Below are 23204 nucleotides of genomic sequence, written 5' to 3'. Positions count from 1 at the left end.
CAGAATTGTTAGGAAGGACTAAAACGCTTCCTTACGTGCACCATATATAATCTCGCGGTTCCCAGAGCTCTCTTATTATAAGAATACCACATAAGAATACTGACAAACAAAATTACGTGAGGAAAGAATCTCGTTAATAATTGCTCTTGCAGATTCGAAGAAAATCGAATTTTCGCGTGAGCTGTCCCACGAATCTCATTATGTGATTTCGTGTAATGTGTAATTAAATTAAAGAAGATAGAAATACATATTATCGTGTATCTAAAAAAATTACGTTTTTGTATAATGTTACGAGATATAGACGTATGTTACTAAATGAATATCTATTTATAATTTCCTAGCGAGTATAAAATACGTTTCTTTTCTTTGGAGTACTGCATAATGACGAGGCGAGATTTATATTTGGAAAATGGCGATGTAAATGAAATTTCCCATTTAATTTTATTATGCACGTTCAACACACGTACGCGAACACACATTGAACGTTAATCTACCTCTGACAAACGAAGCAGGAAGCAGAAATTCCTTTCGTGTAGCTTCAACAGACCGCACTCAGCGGCGGATGAAATTTATCAAACGGCGCGTAATTACATTCTTGGATCTAAACTGCTGTTCACTATTCCATTTCTAGCTGCTGAAAAGATATAATATCGAACATTACAAAGTTTCAACAAACGACGACGGTCCATCTAGAAATTTTCTTCGACGGGAAATCCCCGCGAGTCATTAAACACCGAGTCAGAAGTTGTATTTTGTACTTTCGAGTACGAAGTATAATTTCTAACTTTATTAGAGAGAGTTTTGAACTATCTATGAAAGATAGTTCCGCGTATCTTTTTTGGAGCAAAACATTTGACATTTTCAAAAATAACTTTCATCTGCCGAGACGATTAAACAATTTCAATAAATAATACGACTTGTTCAGGAATTATATTTCATAAAAACTACCTTTGTAAATTATTAAAAATGAATTTTAATATTTTACTAAATTGCGTATTCCCTTTCATTAAAAAAAAAAAATACTAACTAAATGAAGCTTCAATGAAGACATTTCAGCAATTGTTCGGTTATATTTTCAAGACAAATTGCTTTCGCAATTTTTCGTGATTTATCCTCGCTAATGAAATCTCGCTATGTCCCCCTTAATTCAATGCAATACTTTCTCGAATGCGAATAAAAAGTTCGAGAGGCCTTTTATTGTCGAACAAAGCGTACTTTCGTAAGAAGGATATCGGTTTTGGGAAATAAGAATAGGATCGCGGAAGCGGTCTCATCGATCTTAACGATCTTGAACGATCTTCCATCCATTTGAGTAACACTTCCGGATGATAGCTTCATTAAATTAAAAGCATCCCTTCAACATTATCAAGAAAAAAAAAAAAATTTGCACCTTTCGAGAAATGTAGTGCTCGTTAAATCTTTGCGCTTTATTCGCGATTTCCTTGCTCGAACGGTTCAACGGAAAATCGTACGGGTTGATCTCATCGCGATGCGCATTTGATGTAACAGGATCGCGCACATTTTCATTCATCGTTTTCGGCACATCGCGTCGAGGAACGAACGCTCGGCGGACGCGGACGTGGGGTGCCGGCGATTCGGCCGGCGCCGCGGATCAGGCCGCACTGTCTTCCCAGATGAGAGAGAGGGTCGGCTGTTTTAGACACCCTCCGCTGGAGGCGCGACCATAGTCGAAAACAACCCTCTGAACGAAGCTCAAATGCCGATAGATGCGTCGTGCCAATTTTGTCAAATATAAGAAGCGAGAGTTTCGCGATATGTCAAAAATACAAATTCTCTACAATATTATTTAATATCATCTAATTTTTTAACACTCTTTTTTATTTTCTTAATATATGTTTTTCATAATATAATTTAAATTTGTACAATTTTTATATTTCGGTATATGTACATGAGTGTATGTAATTTATAATTTTTAGAATTCTTTAACAATATATGTAATTGTATGTTTAATTCTAAAATATAATATGTGTAAACTGTAATGCTTTGGGAATAATCAATTTCTGAGTGATGTTAGTTTCTTAGTTAGTTAGAGCATCATGTGGTCATATCAAGATTAGAGATTTAGAGGATTAAACTTTCAAAAACCCTAAATCGGGCCGCAAGAAATGACACAAAGGGAAGAAGCGATCTCGGAAGTTTACGATCTCTCGTCGCATCGCTCGGAGAGACAAGTCCCCCGAGGGCAGCGAGCAGCGATAAACTGCGATCAGCGTGTAAATAGCTTTCACCCCGCCACTAAACGAGAGACGGGATGATAAATCAGCTCCAGCTGAAATTTCCTAAATATTTGCAATTCTCTCGGATAGAATGCGTCCGGGGAACTTCCATTTCCCAGTGTACCAACTTTCCAGATATCCGTAATCCATAGGAAACAAAAAAATAGAAAGTTCAAACTTTGTATGTAGTATAATATCGAGCGGTGTCAAGCTTAGAAGCTACAGGAGATAATACCTCTTATAAATCTCAAAATTCTCGCCCTAATCCCCATGTCACGTCTCCATCTTGCAGAATCTCAGATAAATATATTCGCTCTATATATATACTAAGCGTCGAGCCTTTATTTGCAATTATGATATTATTCTGGAAATGGCGTCTATTCCATTTATTTTAATGGGACACGACCCCGACTCTCGCTCGTTCAGTCGGAGCTACGAGAATAAACTCTCTCTTTGCAGAGGAGGACCGTCTGCAATCTTGTAGCCGATACGCGTAGGTGCATACATTCACGTACTATCGCATCGCGTAACGTCTACGACATTAACGTTAGACAACGCACATTTAGATGCGGAACATGTGCCAGAGTAAACTTCTCTCAAGGCGTCGTGTTGCACGAACAAGTTCGGAACAACCTTGCGCACTGTCGCACCAGTAACTACGGACACTTGGCGGACATTACGATACACCGTCGGTATTACCTTGATTGTTTCAGCAACAACGACCGAGGGAATTAGCGCCTGAATAACTCGGCTATTACGGTCCTATGTTGGAGTAATCAAAGACCTCTCTCTCAGAAATATATTAAATTAATAATTAAAAATAATTCAATTAAGCGATTTCAATAATTCCTAATCCAATTCAAGAGTTTCCACCTTTGTTTCATATTCTCGTTTATTGTGACATGTACACAACGTTTAATACGACAAACAATCTTGCTTAATACAGCAAAGACATATTGAAACGTGAAATTGTATTTAAAAATTTTTAATTTGTTATACTTTTCAAGATTCTTAAGATTTTTTTTTTTTTTTTTTGTAAAATTTGTACTTCGTACGCATATAAAATAATATTCAATATCTTTTATAAAAATACCTCCTTTTAGTATTCTCCAGCTATGCATATTTTGTATTCCAACAATATTATATTTTACAATTTCCTTAGACATTAAAAAGAACGTGGACTTTCATTAAATATTTTTCTAATCGCAAAAACTTTCGAATTTTGTTTGGAAAATTTGTGTATAAATGTAAATGCAGAAACTATCAATTTTTTTATATAGACACATATTAGATGTTTAATGTTGGCAAATGGAGAATGGCAATCAACCTCGCCATTGACGAAAATATTGGTATATATATATATATATATATATATATCGATACGAGGATTTGTGCATAATCAATGCGACAACATGGCCCACTGCGACATGTTTCACTCTCACCCTCACCCTTCTCCTGCCATTCATCGATAGTCGACCTTGTCAACTTGACTTGAGAAACATGACGATAGAGAATTACCATTAGGAACACACAGATTTAATCACTAAATCTCTTTAGATCCTTGGCTTTAAATTAAGATAAAAATTAATAAATAAAAATTCATAATATGATTTTAACAAACGAATACTTAACTACATTTGTATTATCAAAATTAGCAGATCATTAGGTAATTTAATAATTAGGTAAGTATTAATGATATTAGAAAAATAATTAAATTTATTTCTTCTGTACAATTTTAATATACTAATAATAGAAATATATAAATTATTCAATATTTATTTTATCCAATTAATTAAATATTATAATCTAATTTGCTTGATTAAATAAAGAATTATTGCAATTAAGCCAGAATATTTTTTTAATAATTTTAAGAATTTTTATTACTGATTATTTGAAATAGAAAGAAATATATATATATATATATATATATATATATATATATATATTATATATGTATAGAGAGAGAGAGAGAGAGAGAGAGAGAAACCAAAAATAAAAGTAATAAAAGTATTAAATTTAATTATAAAATTAAAATATACAATACAATACTGATCTTATTTAAAACTTTCATAATGTACGTAACAGCATTTGAATAGATATGCAATAATATTATATATGCAAAAATAAACGGATAACTTTATGACTATTTCATTATAGTTAATTCCATTTTAAACAGGACTCATCACAATCAAAAGAATGCTTAATAAAAAAAATTTAATTTATAAAATTAATTACATACTAGTTTAAAAATTCTTTTTTTTTGTTATCACCACAAGAAAAATCTATTCTTGGAAGGTTACTTTAATATCATCTGCGAAAAATAATGAAATCCTACTACCATTAGATTTATAGAAAGCTTTAATAATACCTTCATCAGAAAACAATTTAAATGGTCTCTTTCTGCTTGCATTATGATAAATTTATTTGGAATTTATCGATTATAGGCAACTTTATACCAGAGAGAAATCTGAAGGCAGAGAGAAGCCTGAGAGCGAACATGCCCGTGATTTAGTTGTAACCTTATTCGCGTAGGTAATGTCCACGATTTTGTGGTTCTTTTCCGTGCTAGACGCAAGAGTGATAAAGACAATGGTGTCCATATCGTCCGTTGATTAAATAGTAATTCCAGAGAAAAGCTTGAAATGGCGGCCTTTTTCGCGGTCCGTCAAAATTCTCTGTACACTACATCGGTACATTTATTCTTGAATTGGAAGTATGTACGTAGTTCCATCCATTTTCCCACATTGTCGATAAAAAATCGCATTCTGATATATGCCGTGTTGCATCTATAATTTATATATCAAGAAAATGCTTATATAATTATATAGTATTATATAATTATATATTATATTATATATATTTGTAATTTTTTTTTTATTATAAACTAAAATACTGATTAATATAATATTCACGTACACTTATCAATATGTTCATATTTACGTATATAAATATACATACAGCGTATTTATAGAAAAAGAAATTTATTCTTTATTACAAAATTTGTTTTATTAGAATTTTTAACTTTGCTGAGGAAGGCTCAGCATAACCGAAACATTCAAGTATTTAAATTTCGTTGTCACTATGATTTGTTTTAATAAATATTATTTCAACGATTTTTGCTCGTATGTATTGACCTTATTTATATTGTTTCACATACATGACTTGTCTATATATATTTTCTCTTATTTAAAACTTTGGAGAAAAATTGAACAGAAAGCTTATGAAATAACAAAATTTTAAATTTTAAAAATGTTTACGTAAGCATAGAATGCAACCACTCTTCCCAACCATCACTCCTCCGCGCATCCTCGTTTGAATTTAAATTTTGTATCCCTTAAAAATATTGAAGAGCAAAGGTAAGTTCGCGCTTATAACTTCAAGCCATCGTCGATCGCCACTCGTCGGTGACAATCGTATGCGTGTATATAGGTTTTTTTCATGTTGTCTTTCGACTTCGCAAGTTCACCTTCTACACGTCATGCGCGTATTAGAATCCCACGTGCCGCACACATATTCGCATTTCGTTTTCAGGTATTTATGGATCTCTGCAAACGCGAGCACGCCACTTGCCATCATTCGCAATATTCGAACCTACCTGACAGGACATATCATATTCATCGGATTCATCAAACTAAAGCGAAGTATTACGCCTCTCTTTTCACTCATTTATTATATATCTTGAAAAACTGTAAGACGTCTCGAAAATTTTATATTAACCAAATTTTATGTGTTCGGGGCTTATAATTTAATTTTACTTAATTTATTTTTATTTAATGTCTTTCTGTTAATATTTTCGCGATGGTCACTTAAAGATCAAAACATTTGCGTTGATGAAATGAAATAATGAATTTTTATAAACGTTAATAATTACTAAAATGTATTTAGCATTCTTATCTAGCTTCAACTCGAACAGTCTTTTGTTTCTTTTGATTCTTTGATTTATTTTGTTACCGCGCCTTTAATTATTATTATTAATTATTTTATTATATATTTTATTATATCTACATTTAATACTCTAGTCCTGATTCAGTCAAAGAAAGTTAATATTTTCTTTTTATTTTCATGTTATTATAACAATATATTCCAAATGTTCTTTTGCTGTACATAATCCTTTGCCTCATTTAAAATTTTTTCTTCGAAAGAAAGAGATGCATTTATATAGATTTATATAGATGTTCAGTAATTAATAACTAAAATAATAGACGTTTAGCAAATCAAATTCTAGAAAAAGTATAAATAAACAAAATTATGTACATTAATTAATTTCTGAATCTATTTCTCTTAAAGAAAGTCTTCGTCTCGTTAATAATTAAAATATAAAAGCCATCAGAGAAGTTATTAATTAAAATGTTTTTTGGTCTAGGAATATGAATCAAATAATTTTTTATTAATTTTATAAATAAATATACAGTATTTAAATCTATGTTTTATAGATGTTACATACAATCTTAACAAAATGTTTAAAAATATAGGTATTTGTAATTACAAATATTTTCTAATATTATTATAGTTAATTCTTCTATTTTTATTAATCTAAAATTAAATTTTCTTTTGTTTTATCTGTGTGCTCACGTTCTTTATATTTTTGTTAAAATATGTTTAATCATATTAAAATAAATGAAAAAACACAGCATTCTACATGTTTATATTTGTTTAGAGAAGAATTTCTTTAGGGAAAACAAATTAATATATAATCACATTTTATTTGTTTGCCTAAGAAAGTCGAAATGTTAGAAGCATGAAAACTGAAACACCGGACCTTATATTGTTTATATTTTTAAAATTAAAAACAATAATAATACATACAACAATTGTTTCTTCAAATTGAGATCAAAAATAAAATATTATTTGTGATGCGTTTTACATATTGTTATCATTTTTGCACATTTATTAGTTTATTAGTTCTGTTTACAGATTTGTAATATTAATTTAGAATATAATAGACTAATTTTATTGTATGTCATGATACAGACACTGAGGATAAGGGGATAAATCCAATCTGAAGTAGAAACGTTTATTACATTTATATGATTATTGTTTTTAATTTAGTAATATAAACTGTCACATACAAGATTTGATACTTAAGCTTTTCTATTCCTAACTTTTTGGCTTATTTAAGAAAAACTTGATGATAAAAAACTTGATGATAAAGAATATATTCATAATTCAAATATTTCAAACTTTTGTAACATTTGATTTATTTGTATATATAAATATACAATATATAAATATTTTTATTTAATATCTTATTTTATTCTTATTATTAAATATTTATTAAATATTTTATGCAATTTGCACTAATAAACAAGTGTATTAAAACGAGATTATTATACAAATATTTTTTTGATAATTTACACTTTTTTTATTAATTTGAATATTCGTTACTATCATTTATATATAAACATAATAGATTAATAAAGCCATGCACTGATTTTAAAGTCTTCTGTATTCCTTTAATTTTATTTTTATTATGAAGAAAATACCCGAATTCAAGACTTCAGTGATCAATATGTTAACTGATAAACGTGTGGAGAAACGATTCGATCATATAGTAAGATCACACAATGACAAGCGATTGTACAGGGGTTTATTACTCAGTAATAAAATGAAAGTACTTTTAATCAGCGACCCAACAACTAATAAAAGCGCTGCCGCAATGGATGTTAATACTGGTAATTATGTTAATTTGCAACTTTAAAAAAAGTTCTACATATGTATTATAGATAACACAATAAAAATTATATAAAAAAAATCTTTTACATCGATCTTAAAATTCTTCATATTTAAAATTAACTTTATTTTACATGAAAAAATTCTGTATTTTGTTTTCTATAAATTTACTTTTTTCTACAAATTTTGAAATCTTACGTTTTCTATGTTATATTATTTATTTTTTATCCGAGATAGATTCTATTCTATATTAAGGATATTAACTAAGAATTAATATATTTTTATCAGTGATTATTAAATTACCAATTTGATGATTAATTAATTAGAAATAAAATATGTTACAGGTTATATGTGTGATCCGGATGATCTGCCTGGGTTAGCGCATTTCTGCGAACATTTGTTATTCCTGGGAACGAAGAAATATCCTCAAGAGAATAATTTAAGAATGTACTTGTCGCAAAACAGCGGCGAGCGCAATGGTGAAACAGGCGCAGATCACACCATTTACCACTTCGATGTAAGCTCAAAGAAGTTGGAAGGTGCATTGGATCGCTTTGCACAGCTTTTCTTAGCACCTCTTTTCACGGAAAACTCAATCAAATGCGAGGTGAATGTCATAAATTTAGAATATGAGGTGAACATGACAAATGATGGTTCGAGACTTGAACAATTCAACAGATCGTCTGCACGCTCCAATCATCCGTTTTCAAAATTCAACGTAGGAAATAGAGAAACATTAGATATAATACCGAATCAAAAGGGCATTAATGTTCGAGATAGATTACTTGAGTTTTATGGCAAATATTATTCTGCCAATCTTATGACATTGTGTGTTCTCGGAAAAGGTACGATGATGATATACAAAAATCTGTTTATGAATAGAATATTTCTTTATAATTTTTTACGTAAAGATATTTAAGCTTCTGGTATATAAGAATGGAACATCTCTTTATAAGTTTATAAGTTACATTTTTTACTTTTTAAATTATTTAACATCTATACACATCTACACATCCCATTTTAAGAAAGAAAAATTTTACGTAAATAAGAAAATATGTAAAAATACTTATGACAATTGTGAAAATTTTGCTTTTAAAACAGATGTAAAAAATTTTGATGTTTATTGAATAAAAAAGAAGGAATAGGCTTATTTAAAAAACAAAATTAAATATCTCAAGTCATACAAGATAATAAGAATGTATATCCTTGTTTTGATTTTTAAGTAAAATTAATCTTTTTGTCATGAATAGATTATAATTTCTTTCACATATTTCTAATATTTAGATTATATTATAGTAACAAATAAATTTTATGTTTAGAAAGTTTAGATGAACTCGAAAACATGATAGTAAATCTCTTTTCTGAAGTACCAAACAAAGAAACTGAGAAGCCAGTGTGGCTTGAACAACCATTTGAAGATGAGCACTTTCGCACAGTATGGTACATTTTTCCGTTGCAAAATATAAGATATTTGAAGATGTTGTTTCCTTTGCCTGTAATACCTAATTTACAGCAATTATATCCATCGTCGGTAATATATTTTTCTCTTACTTGACACACACACACACACACACACACACACACACACACACACACACACACACACACACACACACACACACACACACACACATCACACCACATACACCCCCCCCCCCCACACACACACACACACACACACACACACACACACACACCACACATGGCCTTTTAAATATAATTATGTATATCGTATATAATAATATTATATATTTTACGTGTATATATGACATGGAAATAGTAAGTATAAGCGTCAAATAAAGTATGATATGATAATATTTTATTTGATGCTTATATTTATTGTCTAATTATTAACATAGCCTACGAAGTACATTACCTATTTGATTGAACATCAAGGAGAAGGTTCGTTACTGTCAGTTTTAACAGCCAAGGGTTGGTGTACCTCACTCCGAGCTGAAAGCCTCGATGACTTCAACGGTTACGGTTCTTTCAATATTCATGTTGATCTAACTCTGGAAGGTACACTGAATGTTTTAGATATTGTTCAATTGATATTTCAATATATCAATATTCTCAAGTTACATGGCCCAGTCGAATGGATCTACAATGTAATTAATAAAATAATATAATTATATATAGAATATCTGGCAAATTGTAGTACAATAATTTATTGAACTTATCTATAGTTTAATATTATATATTACATACAAAGCAATACGATTTTACATTTACAGGAATATAGAGACATCGCATATACAAATTTTCGTTTTAAGGAAATCGATAATCTTCTATCCTACGTGCGTAATTTAGCTCAATCGCTGCAAATATGTCACATGAAAGATGTTTTGTGGGCAGGACATATTTTCACTGAGTGGCGACCAAATTTGATTACACAAATAATGAATAATTTGACACTGGAAAAGGTCAGAATTCACCTTGTCGCAATAGAATATGATACAACTGCAACAGAAAGATGGTACGGCACTCTCTTTGATAAAACCGAGATAACCGAAGAACTATTGGACATAAGCAACAACGCTAGTTATAACTCAGACTTGAAATTCCCTTCCAAGAAGAATGAATTTATAACGACCAAATTTGATATCAAACCTGAAACTGATGTAATTAAAATTATTGTGTTCTACAATATTAATTCTTGAATACTACTTGGCAATATTTAAAATAAAATCTTTTAAAGCATAAACGACATTATTAACAATACTTCATAGAATTAAATATTAATATATATTTAAAAGTAATTTGACATGATTTAACATGAATTGATTTGACATGTATATAAAATCAAATATATATATATATATATATATATATATATATATAGAGCTCTTCATTTTAATAATAATGAGTTTGGAAATTTTTGCTCTGCATTAACTTTAAATAAATATACTTGCTTATTATTGATTTACACAACTATTGATTTATATAAAAAAGAAGCTGTACACATAAGAGAGAAGTAGTAGTACGAAAGATGGATTTTATATTTTTAAGTTATATTTGTAGATTATATCATCGATTTCAATTTTATCTTGTAGTTTTATTTTCATAATTATCATGTGCACTAATAATTTAAATTTTACAGATGGAATTTCCTATTATTTTGGAAGATACTTCGTTTGTAAGACTTTGGTATAAGAAAGATAACGAATTTCTTGTACCAAAAGCGAGGATGATCTTCCATTTAGTCAGGTATGCAATAAAAGTGATAAGAAATACATCATTTTTTTAACTTTAAATATATGACTTATTACATAAACAATTGAAATATTTTTAAATAAGGTTTGTGATCTAAATAAGATTTTCAGAATTTTATTTTTATTTTCACAATTTATAAAAGTTTTAACAATAAAATAATTAAACTTATAATATGAATATAAGTTCAATATATTTGAAATCATATCATTAAAGAAATAAATTTGTAATTATGTATTTTCAAACACTGTTATTTAAAGATGTCTTAAATACAAATAATGCTATAATCATTTTTCTAATAAAAAAAATATATTTCGTCATTATTGTACAAGTTTTATTTTATTCTTAATTTATAGTCCAATTGCTCATATGGATCCTCTTCATTCCAATTTGACTCATCTGCTTCTCCATCTAGTTAATTATTCTTTAAAGGAATATGCCACGATAGCTGGTTTACAATGGAACCTTAATACTTCTGACTATGGAATAATAGTGAGTACATATATACAACAAAAAAGATACTAAGCGTATCCTATGATATTATTTAAATAATTATTATTCAATTTGTAATGAAATTATTATCTAAAATAAATATTATTTTATATATGCGTAAAATATTATTTATTCATAGATCAAATTTAATTTTTATTTGTAACTTTTTTATAAATATATTTAAATTTTCACAAATATATTTAATTTTATTTCTATGTAACAATGTTTCACAAATTTATAAAAAAAAAGAATAATTGTTATTTAATAGAAAAAAATTAATCCTTTCCTTAGCTTGATATAAATGGTTACGATAGCAAGCAACGGATAGTGTTTGAAAAGATTATAGATCGATTGATAAATTTTAAAGATTTGCAAAAATTTGAAATTCTAAAGAAAGAGGTATGTATAATAAATAATATGTAATTAGTTTTTTAATTTAATTGAGATGCAACATTTTTGTGTAAAAAATTATTAATAATTTACAGTGTATCAGAAATTTGCAAAATTTCGCTAAAAATCAGCCTTACGCAATAACAGAGTACTATCTTGACAAGTTATTGTCAGCACAGAATGAAATTCGGCTCGCGAGTACATTATTAGAAGCATTTAAGCGTAAGTATAGAAGACAAGTATAGAATACTTTACGTATTCTTCTTTTTTCTTTTGATTTATTCAAAATTATTTTTCTTCTCAAAAATTAAAACTTTATCAAAATGACAACTGTTCTTAGTTATATATAATTAAAAATTATTAAAAAACAAACCCCTCAATATGTAGATGCAACTGTCAAAAGTTTTCAATGGTTTATACCGCTGCTATTTAGTAAAGTTCATGTGGAATGCTTAATATACGGTAATGTGACTATGTTAGAGGCTATAGATATAGTTAAACTAATTGAATCTATGTTGATAACTAAAACGCCTGATTTGATACCTTTAATGCAAAGCCAACTAGTATTGAACCGTCAATTTAAACTAGAAAATGGTAAGTATGCACAACATAATCTCATTATAACAAATTTGAAGAAATTAATATAAAAAAGGTTTATACTAGAATCAGTACATACTGATTCTAATATAAATGTAGTAATTATTAGAAGTGACAAATTCATATTAATATGTTGCTTAATCTAAATTTTTATATTAATTTCTTCACTGTATAGTAGTAAAAAAGAAATAAGCCTAATTTTTATTTTATTTGTAATTTGTAATGAAGTTTTTGTTTCAAAAATTAATTGTCTCATCCTCTCCTCTTCGCCAAGATAATTAATATTATTCATATTATACAATATTATATAATGTTTATTGTAGGTCATTTTCTATATGAAATAAAAGATACGTCACTGAAAAACTCTTGTGCAATTGTATATTATCAGATTGGTTTACAGTCAACAGAGTCAAATGTACTCTTAGATCTCTTGGTACAAATTATTTCTCAGCCTTTCTATAACACTTTAAGAACTAAGGAGCAATTAGGGTATGCAATGTATACTACTGTTCATAAAACAATCAATGTGCAAGGTCTGAAAATTTTAATTCAAAGTGACAAGCAGCCACAATATATCGAAAAGAGGATTAATTTGTTTATAGACTCCATGTTGGTAAGTAATGACTTATATAATAATAATGAAATAATGCATATTATAGTATATTAATTAAAATATAAGAACACTTTTTCTTTTTTCATATTTATCACATATTCTATGCTATCGTGATTAAATCAATATTAATCTATTTATTATGTTATAAAATTATATTTCTATTGCTATATACTATTAATATTATTATAATTAGGATTATATAACTACCATGCCTGAAGAGCAGTTTGAAAAATACAAGGAAGCTGTGGCTGTATCATATTTGGAGAAACCGAAAACGTTGAGTGCACAAAGTACTTTATATTGGAATGAAATTATAACCCAACAATATAACTTCAATCGAGTAAATATCGAAGTATCTTACTTGAAGACAGTAACACGCCAGCAACTACTTAATTTTTATAAGGTAATCATTTATTATCTTTTACATTTTATTTTACATGCAATGCATATAACTCAAATCAGAAAAAAAATACACTTTTATTCATAAAAAAATGAATGAATAATATAAAATATAATTTCTGTATACAAAGTAAAACACAACTTTCTTAAAAGTTAACTTTTATAAATTACTTTTTATAAAGGTTGAAAAATTAATCATATATTTATACAATATTTTAGAAAAATGTATATAACAAAGCGCAATACGCTAAATTATCAATACATATATCGGATATATCAAAAGATATATCAGAAGATTCCGTCCGTAATATAATTGAGCAAGTTGATTTATCAGTCGATGAAGAAATTAAGAAAATTAATATTGTGTCATTTAAAAATAATCAAACTTTATATCCTTTATTAAAACCCCTTAATGAATATCCTAAAAAGGGTTTATGCTTTTCTAAATTTTAAAATGATAAGACAGCAAATTATATAAATGAATTTGTTTATATGTATAATATTAATTTGTATTATTTGTGGAAAAATATTGATTCATTATTTTATGGAAATTAATGGATCACTTATTAGGAGGACTAAAATTAAAAGAAAAATCTAACATGCATTTATAAATTACGATAAATGTTTATATTGTTGAAAAGCAACCTAATATTGCTTATTTTTAATATATTATCGAAATTCTATTTAAATTTTATTTATATGATAAACATATATAAATCCTTTTGCTCTGTAAATATTGTTTTATATACATTTTTAAACAATTTTAAAGTTATTGTCCATTTCTTAAAATAGTATAGATTAAAAATAATTATATGCTTTTATAAAACTCTAGCATTTAACGTACAAAATTTTTCATTGAATTTAATTATATTTAGATAATTGTTTTACTAAATTTCTTAATTTTATTTATATATAAACAATGATTTATGTATAATTTTTACGAAATTAAGCATAATTTAATGTAGAACTTATTGTAATAAATTTTAATAAATTAAATATAGTATATATGTTAAACTGTATTTTTTTACTTTTTTTATATCTTTTGTATAAGTGTAATATAAATATTTTACCATTTATCATTACCACTTGTCATTATCATTTAAAGGATAATTAGCACTAAAAATTCATGCACATGTTATACAAATTGTATATTATTACATTACTAAAAAACAATATTCAAGTTGAAAATCTATATTGATGATAATGGTTGGCATTATTTTAGTTTTAATTTTGTATATATATATATATATATATATATATATATTTATTTATTTATTTATTTTTATATATTATATATACAAAAAATTTTGCTGTAGTGTATAATTATATAAGCATAATTTCTTGATCCTTGATGCAACATATCAGAGGTATATATCAGAATGCGATTTTATTGGCAGCATCAGAAAATAGATGAAGGTACACAGTCTTAAATTAAAAAATGGACGTACTGGTGATAATTGGTACAGTGGAGTACTTTTGACGGTTCCATGAAAAAGACCGAGATGGCCGCATGCTTTTCTCTGATCATGATAAATTTACTTGCAGTCTATCAGTTACAAGCAAACTGTATGCCTAGGGTGGATGAAATAATTTAAGGTTTTATCAACATAGTCTAGGAATATTTTATAATTATCTGATAAAGCAGCATTTTTGCATTCTTCAAATGCAAATAATTTAAATTTTACGCAGCCCGTTTTATATATACCATCTGTTGGCAATCTCGTTTTCAATTTAAATCAAAAGATCAATATGGAAAATTACATTTTTCAAGATAAATTTTTATTACTTTTGTTACTTAATTTTTTTATTTCTTAGTTGTAATTAGATGTAGTATTAATCATTTTGTCATACAATCCTATTATATTCAAATTTGCTCGAATTGCAAAGGACAGAAAAAGAGACACAGAATTCACAAAAAAAAAATTAAAAGAAGTCAATAGTATTTGTATTCTCTTCTAATTCAAAAAGAGCATATGATTTCTTCAAAAGAGTACATCTGATCATATCTTAGTAATCTGTGAGGAAGATAAAATAAGATGTTATGTGTAAAAAATCGAGAACTGCTAAATTTGTTAAATTTTTCTGAATAAATTTGGTATGATATTTAATTAATTTAAACAAGGAAATATTCTAACAGAAAGTATAATATATTAATATATTTCTGCTTATCATTTTTTATTATAAAATTTTTTCAATTTTCTTCATTTATTATATTTAATTATCGTAATTAAATATTTATATTAGAAATAAATGGACACTATAATTTTTTACTTTGTCAAAATTTTATTGATATTATTATTGAATATTGAATATGATTATAAGTTGATTGTTATTAATGTTATTAATTATATTATTAATTATAGAAAAAAGAAAGGAAAATAAAGAAAGGGAAAGAGAGAGAGACAGAGAGAGAGAGAGAGAGAGAGAGAGAGAGAGAGGAAGAAAGAAAGAGACAGAATTATATTATCGATGTTATTGTCAATATTAAGGTCATATTTTATGATTTCGCACGTAAAGTAACGGTATTAAATAATGTCTTAAAATTCATGAACAAATTTCAAAAGAGGAATTAAATTATTGCGTTAATTGCGGAAATGTCAGCCGATTTCAAATCCTAATCTGAATTATTAAATCAAGCTGGGATTGATATTTCCACGGATGTGTAACCTATACAATAAACGATATTTATTTTTGACATCGAAGCACAGATTATATAAAATATTATGTGTACACACAACACACACACACACACACACACACACACACACACACACACAAAGCTCTATAATCTCACTATTTAATTTATGTTTAATTCGCTATTTAATTGTTATATGTTCTATTTGTTATTTATTTTAAAAAATTTATTTATATTTTATTTCAATCTTTTAGAAATTATTAAATAAAAACAGTTGAAACAATGTAATATATCAATATACTATATCTAAAATCATTTTTAAAATTAAAAAAAATTTACTTAGTAACTTTCGAAAGTAACTTGCAAAAGAAATTAAGAGATCTCTATTGTTATCATCATAGTTATACTGTAAAAAATAGTCATGCTATGAAAAATAGATAAAATAATCTATTTCATCAATTTATCAATTTTTTCTTTGTCTCACAGATTTAATCATGAATTATTTCATAGGATTATTAGTGGCTATATTAAACTTTAAGTTGTTTAACTAATAAACAAATTGCAATATCAGCGAGAATGCTACACTTGTTACGAATGCTTAATCAGAGAACGAACAACGAAATTCTCTGAATATTGAACTTGCCTAATTCAATTTACGCAAAGCTGAGTCCGGGATTCAGCGTAACTGACGTCGTATTACTGGACCGAACAAACACGCTGGATTAAAGAGCATTAATGCACTGCGTCTCATATTAGCGACCAAGAACCATCTTTAACACGTAGCATTGATAATCTGTTAATTAATAACACTAATTAGTAAGTAATAATTCAGATACAAAGTATTTCTATAAGACATCTTTATAATTGTCTATAAAATCTCTGTAAGATATCTCTATAATCTTTATACCTCTATATCAATTACTCTTTGAGTTATTCTAATAAGATAAAAGATTATCAGGTTAATGATATATATATATATATATATATATATATATAGGTCTAATTCTTAATGATATACTGCTTATATGTGTAAATAAAGCGAGTAAAACTGAGCAAAATCCTTTACCATTTTGCAATTTTCGGAATTAGTAACGAGTTATTAATTATTAAAAATCGTAGAATACGCATATAAGCGCGTATCTGCCCGTTCTATTGGCCAATACAAACGCGCGATGAAGTGCATTCGTCCAATACGCGTCGCAGTTCACAGAGAAAATGATTTTTTTGGATTTAATAAATTTCATTAGATTCAAAGGAATTTATTTTTTTAAATAGTTTATACAAATCAATTGTTTAACAAATTCAATCGTTTGATTTTTCAAGTAATAAGTAGCTTTTATAAATAAGGTATTTGTTTAATAAATTGTTTGAAAAAAAATAATGTTCTCTATTATATGCTTCAACAATATTAAAGAATCTCTTGCTTTTATTAAAACAACATTTAATCCAGCCAAACAAAATACTATTTAGTTCAAAGATAAATTTTACTTTCTTAAATAATAGTGTTTTTTTTTATTAAACAACATAATATTCTTTAATGAATCAACAAAATTCTAATTCAACAAAATAATGTTGTATAAAATTATGTTGTTCAAATTAAATAAATTTAAGTCAAACAAATAGAATTGCTAAATAAAGAAACCTTTTTCTCGGTGCAAAAGCACAAACATAAAATCTATAAATGACAAAACATCTGCTTATAGTTCACACCTCCAAACATTTCGTCGTGCTCCTTTCGCAAATGCACAACATAAAACGGTCATATCTCGCTGTGTGCTTGCCAGTACAGAAATACTGTATGTATGTAATACTGAACTGTACAGAAATACTTATTCGGCAACTTTTAATTGTGAAATACTAATTACGAAAATCACAAAATGGTAGAAGATTTTTCTGTTCAGACCCACTCTGCACACAAACGGTGTACCATCATAGAAATCAGACATCCTGTACATTTCGCCTTTTTTAACTATACATCAATTATTGTTTGTGTTCTTTAAGTGCAGCATTAATCAAAGCTGGAATTACAAAAATTTATATCATTAAATTAATTATCAATATAATAATTTTTTTTCTTAATATTTTATTATATATTTAAATGGCCATTCAACACACACATACACACACACACACGCGCGCGCGCGCGCGCACACACACACACACACGTGATTAATTTTCATTTAAAAGTTAATAAAATTTTTCACTTAGCGTAAACATATCCATGTTAATTAAACAAGCACGATAACAGTAGCAGTTTGCGATCAAACTTTGGCCATCGATTTTAATTTTGCTGGCAACACCGTACCCCGAAGTAATTCCAAATTATTCAAAATTTTTGAATGAAGTTTGAATTCCATTATTATTTTTATAGGTTTTTTTTTTATTTCCTCTCACATTTTCCTGTCAAGAGTCATTTTCGTTTTAGGAATATCGTGTAGTAGAAATAAATTCCAATTTTTCAAATAAAGTTTCATTCGAGGAATCGGAAGCGACGTTCATCGAATTACGATCGGATTACGATATAAACTCCATATGCATATTCCAATTCCAATTCTTGTAATACATATCTCAAATCTAAAAAAATTTCATATAAAATCTTTCTGTATTCTATAAAGTAAAATATCTTTATTCTAAATCCTACGATATGTAATAACCATTATACTTGATATTTTAAGATAACAAAAGAATAATCGATGCATCTCCTTAAACTCTTTTGTTACGAAATTGCAAGGATTCTCTATATTATATAAAGTACTTTCTTCTTCTAAGAAAATTCCTTTTCAAAAAGGAATATCTAATTTATGATATATGATGCAGAAAGATTCTTTTCCGGTATGAATATCAATTGTTAATAATTCCAAATATTCTTGAATCAGAATTTGATCCTCAAAGTAATAATAATAATTTTCTATTTATCAAGAAGCACCGATATTTTTTTTTAATACTAACATAACTTCTATTTTAAATTCTCTGAATAAACGATTATAAAGTAATGAAGCGAGAACAGCAAGTCTGGAGGTCGTTTCACGACCCGTAAGTTTTAATGAAGCACACGTGCGACACGTTCTTCTCGTTCTTCTCGTGTTATTTTTATCACAGCGATTGGTCAATAATCCGTATTTTTGGTTCCGAAGGTCACAATAATATTTTATTGCATTAGACAATAAGATTTTTATTTGTTATCGAACACACATTCTCTGATGTTTATGAAAATTGATGTAGTATCAATACAGCAAAATTATAAAAATTTTATTCGGAAAACTAACATGACTTTTAAAAAGCGAATTTACTTGTAGCTTTATTTCTATAATTTAATTCTAGATAAATAAACAACGTATGAATAAAATTACAATTCTAAGTAATTAATTTCAACTATAACAAATAATACTTAATAATTTTCAAATAAAATACACTGCAATGTTATAGTCTCGTATTTACAAAAAAAAAAAAATATACAATAAGGCAACGCTTCAGTAAATTTTTACCGCAACGCCCTATGACATTTTACTAATTCTCGCGAAACTGCACTGAAACTGCATCGATAAGTATAGCCAACCTGGATGTTTTATCCCGACCTTTCCCATTTATGAGCGATCCTTAGAAAATCTGTGAAACGCATATGCATGAACGCAGTCGTCCGCGTTGCGAAAAGCCCCGGGCGAGCTGGAAAAAGCTGGAACCAGTATCGAAACTGGGACAACAGCAGCACCGGGTGCATGTCCCACATTCTTCGATCTCGCTTTTCGAAGAAGTGCTTATGAAAAAAAAAAAAAAAGCAGAGAAAGGAAATCCGGAACTCGGCCTTCTCCGAAATTATTTAAGGGGAAGAAACCCTCTTTCCCTATATTAAATTCTAATCAATGAAATTCTCAAGATTTCTCGAGCATGCGTAAGCATTTATTAGAATTAAATTTCTAAAATTATTAGGAGAAAATTAAAATATGGTAAATTGTCCCAGATCATAGATTTTAAAATTTACACATGAAGGGTAATCGACAAATAAAAATGAAAACCTCCTTAAGTTTTAGTAAAGAAAATTAAATTAAATTTCTACAATTATCAAAGAAGAAATGAAATATGAGCAAACGATTTATTAATAGAAGAACGTTCGTGTTAGTCATGATTTCGAACAGACTCTGATTGTGTTTCTATAAGAGAAGGGTTTAATTGAATTCCCTTCGTCAACATGACGAATATTCTATTGTGTTACACGTCTATCTACGTCGACGGGGTAGTGCCTTCAAGAACATCCCAACGTTTGATGAGGCAAATGTTTGGCTCAGTTCGGGGGCGATATCATATTAACCCAGTTTCATTTCCACACATTAATTGCTGGTCCTCTTATTGGTAAAGTGCGCTCCTTCGCGATTTGCGTAATTAATAATATGCTAACGTACGTTATGCTGGAAACGATAAGAATTCACTATGCAATATACATTCTGCAAAAAGTGATACAATAATAAACTTTTATATATCCTTTTGTATATATTGTATAAGTTTAAAAAATCGATCATCTTGAAATTTTCTTATCGTTTATTAAACATTCAACTTTATTTTACTTTGTATTCTTCTTTTATACTTTGGAAATTAATTCGTTGAACATAAAGAAATTGTTTATTTTAAGTATTTTTTATTAATGTTGCTCTCTCTCCAACAATAATATAAAATAGTATGAAGAAAGATTTTTAATATTGAAAATTTCTAAACAATATTCTTATAATTTAATGCATATATATATATATATATATATATATATATTTATTGTATAGATTTTATTAAAGAGAGATTGTATTTAGATTAAAGTAATGCATATTAAATCACAAAGACCATGTATATATATGTAAAACTTTACTTCGAAATCTGTTTCATTTATACGGTTAGTTTCTCTTTATATTTTATGGAATCTTAACTTTTCTCTTTTTCTGACTGTAATAAAATTCAAGAGGTAAAATACAAGCGTTTTTCAGCAACTTTAAATCCTTTGCTGGAAACAACTTTGAATGTTTTCCTTTGTATAGTTATAAGTAAAATGACTATTAGTAAACATTAAATAACTGTCTTGCAATTACATAAAGAAAATATAAAATATATAGAAATGTCATAACATAAACTATTGATTTTTTGCTATTGATGTTCTTCGTGTGTATAAAATTAATATATGAAATATTTAATAATATTTATAAATTTAAACATACATAAGAATATATATATATTATAAATATAAAAGAGAAAAGTTAAAAGAAACTTTTATTTTTTTATTTAGATTTCATTTTATTTAAAACCAAAATATACGCTTATATGCATCTGCAAATATTTTATGATAACACGAAAGCTCTCGATGCAACGACTTGTATTTTGCAACAATAGCGAGAGGAAGCTATTGTCCCGGATGCTAAGCAGACGTCGCAGTTTGACTACCCATGAAATCTTGACAGGCTTTCTCAAACGGAGTGTCGCATCTTACGCTTTGCAAACATACACGTTTCAAATGTTGCAAATTATCGAAATGTTCGACATTAGAAATATTTAATTCCACAAATTTCGCTTACTGAAAATTTTATCTACATACTGATATAAAACGAATGAATTTTTGGAATCTCAATTCAAATTAAACAAAATTTTAACTATAACTAAGTTATATGAAAAAAATAGAATAATGTAGAACAGCACTGTAGAAGATTAAAATTCAATTAGAATCTTTTCAAAGTTGCTTTCAAAAACCTAATCTTATTTTAAAGAAGAATTATTTATTTTAAATAACTTTATTTTTAATCTAAGAGAAAGAATGTATCATAAAAATTTTTTTTAATTTGATAGAAAGTAAGTAAACTTGATAGAAAGAGGATCAAGAGAAATTGGAAGTTTTTTTAAAACATTATTATTTTCTACACAGTAGATTCACATCTCCAAACATAATCATCTATACATTATATCTTGTACACATACACACATATTCTTTCGTCATGACATTCAAAAGTGCTATTTGCAATATTTTGCAAATTTATCACGCATTAGGCTTTCATCATGGCGGATGCGTAGCAACGCAAGTAACTTTTAATTAAATTATCACAATTAAAAATGATAGAAATTTAATTATTTTATTGATAATTGATAATTGTTAAATAATTAAATAATTAATATAATAATTATACATTAATAAAATCATAAATATTTTAAAAGCAGTATAAAATTGTAAAATAAATTTATTATTGATTTAAATTTATTATTATTTAATAATAAATTTTATATATGATAATTAAACCATAAATTTTTTGTTAAACTATCAGTTATCAGTTATAATTTTAAAAAATAGATTTGAATATACGAAATAATTTTACTTTCAATCTATTCAATCTATTATTAGTAATATATATATATATATATATATATATATATATATATATATGTATATAATAATTAATATTTAAGTAAAAATATATGTTATTAATGACAAAAACATTATTTTAGTAATTCAATAAATAATTATTAACATTACCTGAGATAAGAAATATACATAACAAATTAATACATCGAAATATATAGGCTGTTCAATATTTAATGATACATCGCTCATGTACTGATAGAGCGGATCTAACGGACGATGAGCAGAAGAAAAGTTCTCTACCACTTTGTGATTTTTATATAGTTAGCAATAGTTAACGAGAATTAATAACTGAATATTACTGAATGAGCGAGTAAATGATTCTCTATCATATACATTTGTAAATCATACTTCGTTGCATTTCTAACATGTTTAATCGACCGCGTGTAAAACTGAACGATCATATCTCGCCACGCGCTTGCGATTATTTGCCAGTGAACTGGGCGCTTCGATATATTCAACTTTTATTTAATTAATTTTTCATTAACTTATTGCAAAAAATAGCAAAATGTTAAAGGATTTTTACTCACAATTAATTTAATCCACGTTACCTACGAGCGATATACCATAAATTATTAA

General features: G+C 27.3%; 2 protein-coding genes across 4 annotated transcripts in view; one reads left to right on the top strand and one right to left on the bottom strand.

Moving 5' to 3' along the window:
• Positions 1 to 1638, bottom strand: part of LOC105423034 (octopamine receptor beta-1R) — an 89213-nt gene extending 87575 nt beyond the window's left edge. For all 3 annotated transcript variants that reach the window (XM_089074181.1, XM_089074182.1, XM_011632669.3), the window contains exon 1: positions 1391 to 1638. The gene's annotated coding sequence lies outside the window, so the exon portion shown is untranslated. The remainder of the gene's footprint in view (positions 1 to 1390) is intronic.
• Positions 1639 to 5719: 4081 nt separating this feature from the next.
• On the top strand, positions 5720 to 14622 carry LOC105423075 (insulin-degrading enzyme-like). The gene is made up of 14 exons (XM_089073927.1): positions 5720 to 5878; positions 7714 to 7909; positions 8252 to 8752; positions 9227 to 9438; positions 9767 to 10015; positions 10142 to 10528; positions 11008 to 11114; positions 11474 to 11609; positions 11901 to 12008; positions 12095 to 12221; positions 12387 to 12593; positions 12920 to 13209; positions 13403 to 13612; positions 13828 to 14622. Exons 2-14 carry the CDS (start codon positions 7747 to 7749, stop codon positions 14059 to 14061), a joined length of 2931 nt encoding a protein of 976 aa, XP_088930053.1. The 5' UTR covers positions 5720 to 5878; positions 7714 to 7746; the 3' UTR covers positions 14062 to 14622.
• The last annotated feature ends 8582 nt before the right edge of the window (positions 14623 to 23204 follow it).

Source organism: Pogonomyrmex barbatus, unplaced genomic scaffold (assembly GCF_055798465.1).
Source record: "Pogonomyrmex barbatus isolate J1 unplaced genomic scaffold, ASM5579846v1 scaffold16, whole genome shotgun sequence".
NCBI lineage: Eukaryota > Metazoa > Arthropoda > Insecta > Hymenoptera > Formicidae > Pogonomyrmex > Pogonomyrmex barbatus.
The sequence above is the reverse complement of the archived record's forward strand: the minus strand, read 5'-3'. Positions and strand labels throughout refer to the sequence as shown.

Bases quoted from the DNA above. Each gene is read 5' to 3' on its own strand.
- LOC105423075 (XM_089073927.1), top strand. From the start codon at position 7,747: ATGTTAACTGATAAACGTGTGGAGAAACGATTCGATCATATAGTAAGA. The intron at 12,009-12,094 runs GTATGTATAATA...AATAATTTACAG, and splicing joins TTGAAATTCTAAAGAAAGAG to TGTATCAGAAATTTGCAAAA. The intron at 13,210-13,402 runs GTAAGTAATGAC...TATTATAATTAG, and splicing joins TGTTTATAGACTCCATGTTG to GATTATATAACTACCATGCC.